Genomic DNA, 14,737 nt, shown 5'->3' with positions numbered 1-14,737 from the left:
ATAAGTGTTTAAAGTTGGCTTTAACCTCGTGGACTGTGGCGCCTCGCGCACGACTACGAATACCTGTGACATTGTATGTACGGTGTTTCGTCACAACACCTTGTTCCTTTAAAAGCCCCAAAATTTCAGAGTTTAAGAGGACGCCTCGGTAGCTTAAGTGGCTAAAGCACTCGACCGGATATTGAGGGATCTGGGTTCGAATCCCAGTCAAGGCGAATGATTTTTACACTCTGAAATTGTTGCATTGAAATGCACATTAGCGGATGACTCCGTTAAAAGTTACTGTTGCGGCATCTCCCGCAGTTTCTTTGGAATTTACCAGAAAGGACAACAAGCGATAGCATGGCACTTAGAGAAAACTTATGCACACGAATCAAATTATTCCTGCTGATTTCAAACACGATTCGTCTAAAAAATTACGTGTAGCTAACAACCCCGCATTAATCAACATGTTAGTGATAATTTTAATCCTAGGAAGTACCTACAACAAGGAGTTAGGAGTAATTAAACAAATAGCTAGAAGAAAATCACTATAGCCTGATCTTAAAGATAAGATGGCCAACAAAACATTAACGAGGAAAAGTATTTTCGATGTCACAGTCATTTCTCCCGCTCTTAGAGAAAATACGGCAAAAGTCTGTTAATTACCTTTCTTGGAGAAATATTTTGCTCCACGGCTAAGCCTAATTACTCAATTGGACAACTTTTGGCACGGCATTCAATACTCCGAGGTAATTATCTAAAATATTAAGCAACACAAAGTATGAAAAGGAGGGGAAAAACAAAGGTAGATTATATTATTATTATTAAAATTTACATTATAGCAGATAGACAGTGTCAGGTAGCTCACAAGTCCCAAGTAATCACAAAAGATAATAAGTAAAATCAGCCCACTTAAAGGAAACTTCCAAACACAAATCTCTAACATAATATAAGGCGAAGTGCAGCACGTACGATAAATTGCACCACGGTCGACCAAGGAGGAGCTTCCGGGCTAAAAGTGTGCCGGAGAAGAAAATTGGGATCAAGAATCCTTTCTCCCTAATGGCAAGATACGAGTATAGTATTTGGCAGAAAAGGCTCACAGTCCAAATATACTAAATTCACTGAAGAAGAAAAAAGGACGGTTAGATTATTTTTTGAAATTCGAAAATATTTCAACAAAAAGACGAAGGGTATCCTATTGAAAGACGTGCCACCATCGCACGGTTTCGTAATTGAAGCACAGCTAATTGGGTCACCGAAGTTCCAGAAGAAGGTCAACAAAAGAAAACAGTTGCTTCCACGAATCTGCAGAGATGCTTCATGATTTCAGACTTGAAGCAATGGCTTCACTGGAAACAGTCATAAGTCTCCTTCTTTTCAGATGGAAATGGGGAAGGTCGAATTCCTTTCAATCCTGATACCAATAAATGAGACCAAATATGCTTGAAATATACCCGATAGAATTTTTGAATAAATCGATGAACTTAGGATTTCATTTAGATGTTATCATGGATACGTTTCGATATCTTCCTTTTGTGATTTTATTGCGTTGTAAAGGAACGTTCTAGCTAATTGTCAAATTAAGATTTTAATATTATTTTTTTAAACAATCGACGACCATATATTACCGTTTTTAATAATATTCAAAGCAACCCATGAAAACAGGCTATTTAAATTTACAAAAGGTTCCATAATCCAGAGAGCTCAGTCCCTATTTGCCTACGCTCATGCACTAAGCTTATAACCATCAAGTGCTAACCGTATCAAGCGATTGCATTTCTTCTTTTTCAAGTCTGATTGCCCAAAATCTCAACCGAAGTCTTTCATTACTCTTTACCTCACTATTACATCACCATCACCTACCAAACAGACCTTCGGGTTGATTACTCTGTCTACGGCTAGTTTTATCATGCGATGTTTGCGTGCTGATAGGGTGTTGTAAATTACCTGGCTGACGTGATATCGTTCCATGTGTGCATGCCTTAGTTCAAAAAGTATTTGCCGTGTTTTACGGCACACAAGGTGCCAGGGAGTTAGGTCCATTTTAATTTTATTATCATTTTAGAAGTAAATGAACGAAAAGCTTCGATGTCTATGTAGCCAAATGCCACCGAGTTGTCACGATGATCGTTATTTTTATCGAAATCATATAATGTGATACTTATCAAATAGATCTGGTAAACATGCTAGAAATGCGTTCTTACCCCATCGTACTACGGTAGATAGAAGAGAATCAGAGAGATTGAGTTTAGAGAAAATAGATTTGAGATGCCATTTTTTCCACGAACGATAAGAGATAAGAATAACGTTGTCGGACCAAGTTAAGAGGGAAAAGTATTTTGGGCCAAACATAGTCTGGTGTGTAATCACCCCCTGCCGCACACCCTAGCCGTGACTTGCAGGGTACTATGTAATAATAATAAATTAAAGATCACATTTTTCTCGAACACTGCCTTCGTCAGACTACCGTTTCCCAAAATGCGCAACCTATCCGTATTTTAAGAGGAATTCGTAGTTTTTACTCCACAGAGCCCTCTTCGCGCACTTCAGAAAGCCTCGTCGTGAGCCAATCTAGGCGTCTATTCGATATTCGCCGGCGGCAACACTCTCCCACGAAATCCGCATTTGGTTTACGCGTAGCTTCCGCCGCCCATGATCTAGCATTCGAAGGGAATCAAACCATGAATGTGTGATGAGGCGAAGTGCTTATAGAATCAGTGCCTTGGCTCTGCTGATGCCCTTATTTCATCATCTGACACACTGAAATATAGCGAAGAATAAGACTTGAGATCCATTCCCCTCCCGCGAAGTAGCCCTTTACATTTTCCCCTCCTTCTCCCAGCCACTGAATTCCTTCCGCGCGCCTTCTTCATCTCCCGCATTCTCCAGACCCCCTTACCCTTTCAATCCTCTCTTAATCCTACCCTCTTCTCCCGCTCTTCACCCATAGCATACACCCTTTTTCCCCCGACCACACTCCTCCCACAGTGCCACTCGGTTTGCGACGACGCTCCGAACCCCTAACTCCGTTCCGGGGCTCGCCGCAGGCTTCCTCTCAAGGCTCCTCCGTCAGAACTACCCCCCTCATCTCCTCCCCCTCGAGAAATCCTTCCATAACGAAGTTTCTTCCAAAGAAAGAGAGAGAGATAACAGAATAGAGGTGGAGGGAGCAAGCTTGTTCGTCTCCCGTTGGGAAAGAAAGACAGGGTTTGAATCCTTGGCAGAGGTGAAATCAAGTGAGGCATCTGCAGACTCCAGAGTTAAATTAGGATTTCATGCATATTTCTCCTTCTTGCTAATACGAGCACGGAATTAGTTAAAAACCAAATATTTTCCATAAGAAAGTAGCTCTTACTAGTGGCAGAAAATGGTAATTCGTGGAACCCTTGAGGTCAATTGGGCCCTAAGAATAATCCATGTAAATGAAACACTGGGCAACATAATGAACTGGGACTTCAAGGATTCAAACTTTTGGCGGTTTCAAAAGTAGTCTCACTAAATAAAAAATATATTTTACTTTTTTCTCATTCCATTTCTTAAAAATCCATTTAATGATATCGGAATTCTTAAAAATGGATCAGGATATAAAATCCCTTCCCGGAGATGAAAGGTATTTTCAGTAATTAAATGAATTGAAATGTTATCTCATTCAACTAAGGCCTCATTTAGAGTATGCTGCAAGTATATGGGACCCTCACGAAGTTAGATTAATTGCCCAATTGGATCGCGAAAAGCGTAGAGGAGTTAGATTTGTAACACGTTGTTACGATTAACTTAGTAGCGTATCCAAAATATTAGAGCAGCTAGGCTGGGAATCACTCACGGAGCGAAGGTTAAATTAGATATTGAAGCTCTTGAATAAATTGGAAGGAAGTCTCTTTAGCAGTGGTGTTGAAAATGTATTATTACCCCTATCGTACTACGGTAGGAGAGATCATGCTATTAAAATTAGAGTGATTAATAGTGGAGCACATAGATTTAAGATGTAAGTTTTTCCACGAACGATAGGGGATCATAATAACATTGTTCGACCGCGGTTGGGTCATGTTCGGGTAAAATTATTCTGGTGTGTATTCACCCCTTACCACGCACCCTGGCGATGGCTTGCAGGGTATATATAAATAAATAATATAAAATAAATAAATAAACATTTATACACATCCATAATGAATACCACAAGCCGTCGCAAGGACATGTGGCAGGTTGTATTAGATCACCAGCTATTCTACTTCTATTCAAATATTTCCACGTACACATGGCACCCCGATTCCACATACATTGCAAAATAGCACCAAATAGGCAAGTGGAAAGGGGATGAGTGGACAATTTTCACGCAATTATCCGTTGTACATATTACATTATAAGTTAGTAATTACTCCACAGACTACGTGCACTTAGAGGACAAATTAGGAGGCCCATTAAAAAGGGCGGGCTCACATGTCACGCAGTCACTAATTACGCACTAGGTAACACTCTAGCCATGCAGACAGAGAAATTCACCAAGTAAACACATTCACATTTACGTGATAACCCACTATCCAGTCTACGAATTCGAGGCCAGGGGCATTAGGACGCCGTCTTTGAAGTGAGTTGAGGCAGCACGTGATTTTTATGCTCCTATTTTCGCCATGCACACCCATTACCGTCTTAGTGATTCCCCTTTGAGTTACTATTGCGAATAGGACGCGGGAAAAACGTGTGCATGAATCTATGCGCTCAGTATTTCTTATTTCTCTTATTTTGTGGTAACTGTCTACCCCGCCAATATACTATATAGTAATATGTTGGCTGAATTATTTCTTTAACTTCAAATGCAAAACCATTGGTTTATTTACAATAGGTTCAATCTAACTCTGAGCTTTCGAATATCTAAGGGTTCCTATCTTGCAGTAAATGTATGACGCTTTGTGTTCTCTTGCAAGAATTTTTCTAGTTGTGCGTTTGTAGTTTCACGAGTTCTCTGTATTTTGCTCGAATTTGCAAACAAGGACCCTAAACGTACGCCACATACGCTGTATCGTGCTAAAAAAATAATAACATGTCTCTTTCACTTTTTCTGTGCTACATTTTCAACTATAAGCCTAATGAATCATTCATGAAATGAAATCATTACTAACATTGAAATAATAGACGGAATCAGTGACCATAAGGCTATTCTTGTGGAGTTAAAAACTAAGTTCGTCAAAATAAACAAAGAAAAGCGTAAAATATACCTATACAACAAGGCAAATTTTAACGGACTAAGAGAATATTTAAAGATAAAATTACCGGAATACAAGACAAAAACACTGACAACAAATACAGAGAACACTTGGAATTATTTCTTAAATATTTTACGCGAAGGAATAAAGACGTACATCCCGTCCAAACTCAAATGCGACAGTAAGGAACCTAGATGGTACAACGGGGAAGTCAGATCGGCATTAAGAAGGCAAAGAAAGCTACAGTCAAATTTCAAAAAGAGTTTAAAAAGTGACGATATAAGTTTTGTGAATACAACCAAACAGCTACTAAAAGAATGTCGTAGTAAGACGAAAAGTATTATGCGCACAGCACTAAACTCTTTTAAATCTAAAATGCTAAGCGAATATCTTGAGGAAAATCCAAAGTCATTCTGGTCCTATGTTAGGGAAATACAGGGTAAACGTCCCACTGTTCACTCTTTGAAGACGGAAAATGGAGAAATCATTACAGATAGCGTGAAAAAGGCAAATATTTTAAACCATTTTTTCCAGAGCGTCTACAACAAAAACACAAACGCACCAAACGATCCTCCACACTCACCCGGGGAACACATGAGCGATCTTACACTGACCAAGCAGGGAATAGTACATCTGCTCCGTAGTATCAAAGCACACAAGGCACCTGGTCCGGAAGAAATACCTGCTAGAATATATAAGGAATTAGCTGACGACATTGCCCCATTTTTACATATTGTTTTTCTAAAATCGATAGAAGAAGGCTCAGTGCCTCGCGACTGGAAGCTAGCCCATATAACTCCCATCTATAAAGGCGGCGATAGGGATAAACCAACCAATTACCGACCCATTTCTTTAACATCGATCTCTTGTAAAATATTGGAACACGTTATTGTCACTAACATTATGAAATTTCTTGATAGTAGGAAAATACTAATCCACAACCAACACGGATTTAGGAAAAGCAGATCTTGCGAAACACAACTTGGTCTCTTCATTCACGATATACTTAGATCGGGAGAAAACAACACCCAAGTCGATGCAGTATTCCTGGATTTCAAAAAAGCCTTCGACAAAGTCCCACACAATAAATTGTTACACAAACTTAAATACTATGGGATCAATGAGAAAATAATTAATTGGATTAGGGACTTCTTGTCAAACCGCAAACAAATAGTAGTCATAGATGGGTTGTGCTCAACGGAGAGAGATGTTACTTCGGGCGTCCCCCAGGGAAGTGTAATAGGGCCTCTTCTGTTCTTAATATACATAAATGACTTAAGCACACACGTTAGTAGCAATCTAAGGTTATTTGCTGACGACACGGTGATATACAGGGAAATAAGGTGCCAACTAGATCGCGAGCTACTCTCTAGAGACTTAGACAATATCTCGGGATGGTGCAATAAATGGGGATTAACACTTAATATAGATAAATGTGCAGTTTTGAAATTTTGGAATAAAGGAAGCGAGGAACAGGATATAAACTACAAAATAGAGGGTTCAGTATTGACTACGGCAAATCAAGTTAAATATTTGGGGGTTGTTCTAACACCACGCCTTTCATGGGGAGCACATATCAGGACAATATGCGGATCAGCTTTAAAGAAACTTGGCTTCATAAAACGGGTGGTGGGGAAATGTAATGAAAAAGTTAAAGAGAGGTGTTATTTTGCTCTAGTTAGACCTCATTTGGAATATGCCGCAAGTATTTGGGATCCGTGGGAGAAAATTTGGCAAAAAGAATTAGATAAAGTCCAGAGAAAATCCGCTAGATTTGTTAAAAATTGTTATGATAAAAACACAAGTGTGACAGGTCTCTTAGGGGATTTAGGCTGGGAACCACTTGAAGTGCGGAGAGAACAAGCGAGGCTTAGACTTTTAGAAAGGTTCAGAACAAACGAGTTTAAATATGACACTGAAGGAATTATAATGGCCCCACACTACTTAGGTAGATCAGACCACAAAGATAAACTAAGGGAGATAGATTCCAAGACAGATAGGTACAAATACTCATTCTTTCCCCGAACAATCAGTAATCATAATAGCAAGAAACCGAAGTCACTTTAGAAATATTAAAAACTTTGAATTTACAAGTCGGAACAAAATTAAACACTATAGAGATGTTAGGTATACTTTCAGGTGCATGTGTATGTTAGTTGGTAGTTTGAGTGTTTGCATGTGTGTGGGGTGTAAGTGTTCATGCATGAATGTATGCCATGTTTTTTTTTTATATATGATTTTTTCGTTATTGCATGCGATTTTTTTTTTTATTATTTTTCTTTTCTAAATTATGGGTGGTGTCCTAGCACCCCCCGCCACACGCCCTTGCGGCGGCTTGCGGGGTATTGAGTAGATGTAGATGTAGATAGATGAATGTTCTTTAGGGTCCCTCGAAAAATAGTTTGTACGCGCTTGGTCCATGAAAGATCCGATGCGATGGCGACACCCAATTTAGGTCCATTTTGAATTATTTAGACCCTTACTCTCGGATTGACCAAAACATTTATAGTTAAACAGAGGGAGAATATGTGTCAAAAAACACATGAGGGGCAGATCGTATAACAGATATGAATGATAGGCTTTAAATATCAAAGGAAATTCAAATAATTCCACTCATTTGGATGGAGAAGATAAATATAGATGCTAAAGTGGGAAGGTCACTGTTGAGAAACAATCCTTTTTTCATTGAATTTTTTTTATTAATGTGAAATTGTCGAAAAATGTAGAAATTTCATCAAATAATATTGTTTTATTACATCGTCAAGGCTAGTCTTAAAGATGATGGATATCTTCTAACCATACTGTTTTCTTTTGTTGTATCTTTACAGTATTTAATAATAAAATAAAAAAACACTCCCGAGTGACTGAGGAAGCTTGTTGGTTAATTGATATCTTTATCGTAGAAACTCTGGAAAAAGTTTGAAATATTTGCCTTTTCACGCTGTCCGTAATAAGTTTGCCGATTCCTCCCTTGTGAAAGTATGTACGTATGGTTGGACGTTATTTTCTCTGTATTTCTCTAATATAAAACCAGATTGACTTCGGATTTGACGCAGGATATTTGCTAAGCATTTTAGTTCTGAAGGTATTTTCTTTCGAAGGGCTTTGTGCACGATGCTTTTGCTTCAACGACGACGTTTTTTTTTTAGTTTGTGCTCAAATGTATTCATAAGGACTATGTCATTACTCTTTAAACTCTTTTTAAAACGTGACTACAACCTTCTTTGCTTTCTCAACCCCGCTCTGGTTTTTTCTTTGTACCAACTTGGTTCCTATGAATAGCATTTACAATTAACAGGAGTTTCAGAAATAACTTTGCAGCTTCCACATAAAATAACTTATTTATTTTCTACTAGTTTCGCTACACTGTAGCATCTTCAGGAACGTACAAAGAAAATATTCTTTTTTCACACATATATATACTAGTCCAAGTTGGTGTGGGTTGGGTGGGTGGGGGGGGGAAACCGACGCGCTGCCTGGGTGGGGGCGGTCAGAGTGGGTGAGAGTGGTTGACTGTGAGTAGCGGGGGCTAGGGAAGGATTATGGAGGGACGGTTATTCGCAGGGGGGTAGATGGCCGTAGGCGTCATTAGGGATGAGTTGTGGAATGTCCAGGAGAGGGGAATGGAAGGGAAAGAGGTGGTCGTTTGTTAATGTTTTTTTCTCCCTTAAGGCGGTTAAGATCTCCAATTGTTCCTTGATGTCCAACCTCTTTCCTTTCTCCTCTTTGTGTAGTAGCTTTGGTATGAAGTCTGCGTTGTGGCCTGCGCTGATGAGGTGAGCTGCAAATTGGGAATTCCCTTTTTTGGTACTGAAGTCCCGCTGATGTTCCGCTGCCCGGACGCGGAGGTTCCTTCCCGTTTGTCCTATGTAGGATGCCGCGCAGTCCGCGCACTCCAAGCTGTAGACTCCACTTTGGTCCAACTTGTTAGTGGAGTCCTTCACTTTGGGGAGCAGGTTCTTCATATTGTTTTCACTATAATATGCCGGTCTTATGTTAAGGTCCTTAAGGAGTTTGCCTATTTTTCCGGAGGTAGGACCTAAATATCTAATACGTCGCCATTTTTCTTTTTCGGTGGGTGGAGGGGGAGTGTAAAACTGTTTTATGGCTAACTTTTTTCGTTTTTTGTCTAATAATGTGTCAATTAATGTCTCAGTGTAGAATTCAAATTTGCGCAAAAACCCACTATTTGGCGTTTTTTAATCGATTCGCCATAAATAGGGATCCATTTCGGTTTGAATACAATCCATCACGACCCAAATGCCACTCACTGACCAAACAATTAGGATCCAAAAATTCCATGCCTTGGTGTATGAAAATCCATGAGTACTTCTATTTATGCCATCAATTCCCTTTAAATATACATTCCTTCCACGAATAATCCCACATATGACAATATTTGCACAAGTATACTCCTTATTGGCCCAGGCACACAAATCCCAAACAAAACCAATTATAGGGTCAATTGTCTTTACACTATTTAAGTCCTTGGTCCCTACATAAAATCATATCAAAACTCTTTCTTCACCTTTGCTAAAATATATTAGTTATTTTTCTGTCTAATTGTTCCACTCATATCCCCTGAAAACATTGCAAGCCCATTGTAAAAAGAGTGCTGGCTAAATGTGACGAAAAAGTGAAGGAACGATGTTTTCTTGCCCTAGTTAGGCCCCATCTAGAGTATGCTGCCAGTATATGGGATCCTCAAGAGATAAATTTAATTTCGGAATTGGAACGAGTTCAGCGAAGGGGGGCTAGATTTGTCAAAAATTGCTATGACCAACGCAGTAGCGTAACTACTTTGCTAGAAAATTTAGGCTGGGATTCCCTTACACAGCGGCGTTTACAATATAGATTAAACTTATTAAAAACATTTAAAGATGGGTCCTTTTCCGATGACATCAAGAACATAATACGAACCCCAACGTATTACGGGCGGAGGGATCACGAATGTAAGATTAGAGAGATTGACTGCAGGACAGACAGATTTAAAATGGTCATTTTTCCCGAGAACGATAAGAGACCAGAATTCTTGTAATCTACATCTACATCTACTCAATACCCCGCAAGCCGCCGCAAGGGCGTGTGGCGGGGGGTGCTAGGACACCACCCATAATTTAGAAAAGAAAAATAATTAAAAAAAAAAATCGCATGCAATAACGACAAAATCATATATAAAAAAAACATGGCATACATTCATGCATGAACACTTACACCCCACACACATGCAAACACTCAAACTACCAACTAACATACACATGTACCTGAAAGTATACCTAACATCTCTATAGTGTTTAATTTTGTTCCGACTTGTAAATTCAAAGTTTTTAATATTTCTAAAGTGACTTCGGTTTCTTGCTATTATGATTACTGATTGTTCGGGGAAAGAATGAGTATTTGTACCTATCTGTCTTGGAATCTATCTCCCTTAGTTTATCTTTGTGGTCTGATCTACCTAAGTAGTGTGGGGCCATTATAATTCCTTCAGTGTCATATTTAAACTCGTTTGTTCTGAACCTTTCTAAAAGTCTAAGCCTCGCCTAAAAGTCTAAGCCTCGAAGTAATCGAAATCTCCCAGGAGCCGGCTCGACATAATAAGTATTAACCTACAAGGTAGCGACTGCGCAGGGTTATACGATTATATATATATATATATATATATATATATATATATATATATATATATAATGTATATTTTTTTGCAGGTTCCCCTTACCTTTCCCCATCCATTTGAAAAACCCTAACCCCCTCATCCCTTACCCTTTCCTCCTGGTGCTGCACCCCCTGCCACACACCTTTTTGGTGGCTTGCAGGGTATTGATGTAGATGTAGATGTAGATTGCTTCTTTCAAAGTAGCCATTGTCGCGGCATTGTTTTAATTATTCACCAAGGACGTTTTTTTCTGTTTCTGTGTCTGTTTTAAAACTGCGGTCTTATCGTAATAAAGTTGGTTGAAATCTTAATTGTTTTTTCTAATACTACGGGAAGTTTACGGATGAAACATTGTTTTGAAAACCAGTACACGCTCTATATGAACCAGTAAAAGTTTCTTTCTAGTGCCTATTAATTTTATTGGGAAACATTGGATTTAGCAGTAACATATAAGGTATTTATAAAAAGTAAAGAACATCTTTTTCCTGACGTGACTGTACGTCTTAGCCCGCTCGCTGGAGTTGGGGATTCCAACCTGTAACATTTGAACACGCGTTCAAGAAGAAGACCCCGACTTTTTGGACAACGTAATCACGGTACCACCAGACTATTTCCTATTCCCATAAGTGAAATCCTACCCAAGCACACCACCATGGATCCCTAAGTGCCGTCAAAGACATTTGCACGCGTACTCTTAATGACCTTTCAAAATCCATCAACTAAGAAGCCTTCGAGTCGTAGAAAACCCGCTGGCAAAAGTGTATCGGCGATGAAGAAATGTTCAGTGAAGAACTTCGAGGCATTGTAGCAATGTCTGAAATAAATCTATTGTCTGAAACCTTTCCCAATAATTTTTATACAAACCATGTATAAAGCTTATGAGCTTCCATGATTAGCAGGAATGTCGACAATTGCCCGCGCGGAGAATTCCACAAACTCCTTGCTACTTTCCACTATCACAATGGTAGCACTAACCTCAGACACGAAATATGTTCCCGTCCAGTGATTATTAAGAATGGGAAAAATTGAGATTCGAGCAGTGATTTAGTGCTTTGTAAAGAAAGGTATGAAAGATTCAAGCCGACTTTCAAAACACTCTCGAGGACTTTGCTCCTTCATTTTCAACTGTTGCCTAGTGAATCAATAAGTTTGATTTTGGTCGGGACAGCTTAGATGGCGATGATTTTATCCGCGTAGTGGTCGGCCAAAATGTGCCACTACCCCAGAAATTAATGCAAAAGGTCATAAAATGGTCATGAAGAACCTCCGACTGAATGTGCGGTAAATCACTGAAGATGTAGGAATTTCATCTGAGCGAGTATATCGCATTTTAACGGAGGGATTGGATATGAGAAACTTATCTGCTAGATGGGTGTCGCGACTCTTGACGCAGGATACAAATGCATGAGAATGGAAATTTTCGAACAATGTTTGATCCGTTTTAAGAGAAACTTACAAGATTTTCTCCAACAATTTGTGATCACAGATGTAACCAAGGTATGATGCCGATAGATTATCTTTCCACTGGTCAAAAAAGTACTGGAGAATACTACGCTAAGCTCTTGGACCAACTGTAGTTTGGTTATACTAACCAAGGTTTGGAAAGGAAGACAATGCCCGTCTACACACAGGTGTCGATGCCATGTCAAAAATACGTGGACTAAGATACGAATTGTTGCCACATCCACCTTATTTGGTTTCATAAGATTTCCATTTCTTTCCCCTAGCTCAAAATTTTCCACGTGGCAATAGATCCTCTTCGAACAAAGAGCTAACAGCCGAAGTAGATGGGTATTTGGCAGGCGTGAAGGATTCTAATTTTCGAGATGGGAAAATAAATGGTTTTTCAACATATATTTTTTGTCAAACACGACCCGGGTTTCGACTCACAAAGTCATCATCAGGGCACCGAATAAAATCAAGTGGAAAGATACACTGGTATTTTTACTTCAGCGGTACAAGTCGTTTTTTTTCTATTTTATTACGAGAACTTTGCAAATTACCGTTGTAGGTAATGAAGATACAGGCAATTTTTATGTCTAAATAGAAGCAATATAAACATGGACCCATGCCAGAGGTGATTGTTCACAAGTAAATCTTAAGAGACTTTGTTTTGAATTAATTTCACGGCGACTCCATTCAGTAAGCACAATTACATTGGAAATGGGTCTAATATGATTTTTTGTTTGACCACAATACTTTTTATTCCCTCGATTGAATCTCTTGACCTTCATAATGACATGAACACAGTTTTGAGAATTACAAAAAACCGTATGATACAAAACAGCGTGAAAGCCAATGAAATTAACGAATAATATCCACTAAGCAACCTGACTTTGAATATTTTAAATGTTTATTGCGTTCGTATAGGATATTGTTTTGATAGAGGTGAATGACGAGTCATTCTTAGCAGTAATTCGCAAATGTATGGGTTTAACGAATATAATAATCATTCCAAGGATCATTTTTAAGCCATTTCGTAAATAATTACCTGTTTTTAGGCTATTGAAAAGAATGGGGATTATTTTTAAATGTGTTTGGAATTACTCTGCCGGTAGTATTTGTTTATTATGCTCAGCTATGTTTAATCTCCATTTTCTTAAATTGCAATGGCTGAAGTGAAATTCAAAACGGTTGACTTACCTGCTTCCACTCCTCCTTGTCGACGGTGGGAGGCCCCCCCTCGTCTTCTGGGCCCTGGTCTTTGCCTTCCTTCTCCGGCTCTGAGTGGACCGAGGAGTCGGTGATCGGGGTCCTCAGCAGGGAAACATACTGAAATGGAGGAAGAGAAACGGCTTACTTGTGGACTGGAATAAAAAGCACTCTCGTTAAGAATGGGGATCCAAAAAAAAATCCCAGGTATAGTAAGTCATTACTGCCGTGCAATTTCGTGCACGAAGGCGGAGCGGAAATATGTCAAAGGTTCATTTACAAATTAGGTTAAAATTTTTTAAATGAATGATATTTTGAGTTGCCTCTTCCTTTGCAGGTAAAGGGAAAGTACTGATTCAAGAAAATATTTGACTCCAGGATGTCAACGATGGTTCATCCATAGAAGTCCACTGAACACGTTTTGACCATGTTTCTAATAACAACTGGGTGTATTTGATAAGTTTTTCTAAACATAATATTTTAAAAAAACTATTGATTTTGGTGACTCAACATTTTTAAACTTACGTTTTAATTAAGAGTAAATGAATGAAATATGTTCAGGATAAAATCCAGGGGAAGCTAACTTTTGGTGTTCTTTTAGGGTGTCTTTGTGATGTAGCAAAAAACTCTAAAAAAGGAAAAGGACTTTATTGTGACATCAATTTTCTCTCAGCATGAAACTACTATGCTGCCCAAGAAAACCATTTACAAAGAGCGAGAGATAAGATACCTATTTTTTATAGTGATACAAATATACATAAAGTAACAGTTTAGGTTTCTCCTTCAAGTATGAAAGAAAAAAGTTATAAAAGAATTGTGTAAATAAAAAATGTATACGGATAAGGAAAAGAATATTAATTCTGCTGTCAAATTATCGCACTTTGCAAAAAAAATAATAATAATATGTCCATATAAGGATTTTGATGTCATTTTTGGACCTATTGCGTTAACGGCATTGCGGCCGCCTATTCATTCTCATTAAGAGGACAGAATCTATTCCTCCCCAGGACATATGACATTTCTAAAAATACAAGTATGAATTTAAGAATAAACCAATAGAGGCAATACTTTGGAGGCCATTATTTTGACTCTATTTCCAGAGGAAAAGAGAAAGTTTTGATTGACTTGAGTGAGTACGCTTATGTCAATTAATAAATGATGATTTTATTTAATGAATAACTAATCGTAGTACTTTTCCACTTGAAAGTGAAATATAGTGAAATTAAGGCAGAAGATTGATTTTAAA

At 38.5% G+C, this 14,737-nt stretch overlaps 1 protein-coding gene across 1 annotated transcript in view; it reads right to left on the bottom strand.

Annotated features, from left to right (window-relative positions):
- rdgC (retinal degeneration C) overlaps positions 1–14,737 on the bottom strand; it is a 512,344-nt gene that overhangs the window by 89,624 nt on the left and 407,983 nt on the right. The window contains exon 10 of the mRNA XM_071596539.1: positions 13,483–13,611. Coding sequence (XP_071452640.1) covers positions 13,483–13,611 — 129 coding nt within the window. The remainder of the gene's footprint in view (positions 1–13,482; positions 13,612–14,737) is intronic.

This window comes from Hetaerina americana, unplaced genomic scaffold, assembly GCF_022747635.1.
Source record: "Hetaerina americana unplaced genomic scaffold, ioHetAmer1.1.p SCAF_8, whole genome shotgun sequence".
Classification (NCBI taxonomy): domain Eukaryota; kingdom Metazoa; phylum Arthropoda; class Insecta; order Odonata; family Calopterygidae; genus Hetaerina; species Hetaerina americana.
This window is presented reverse-complemented; position numbering and strand designations above follow the sequence as displayed.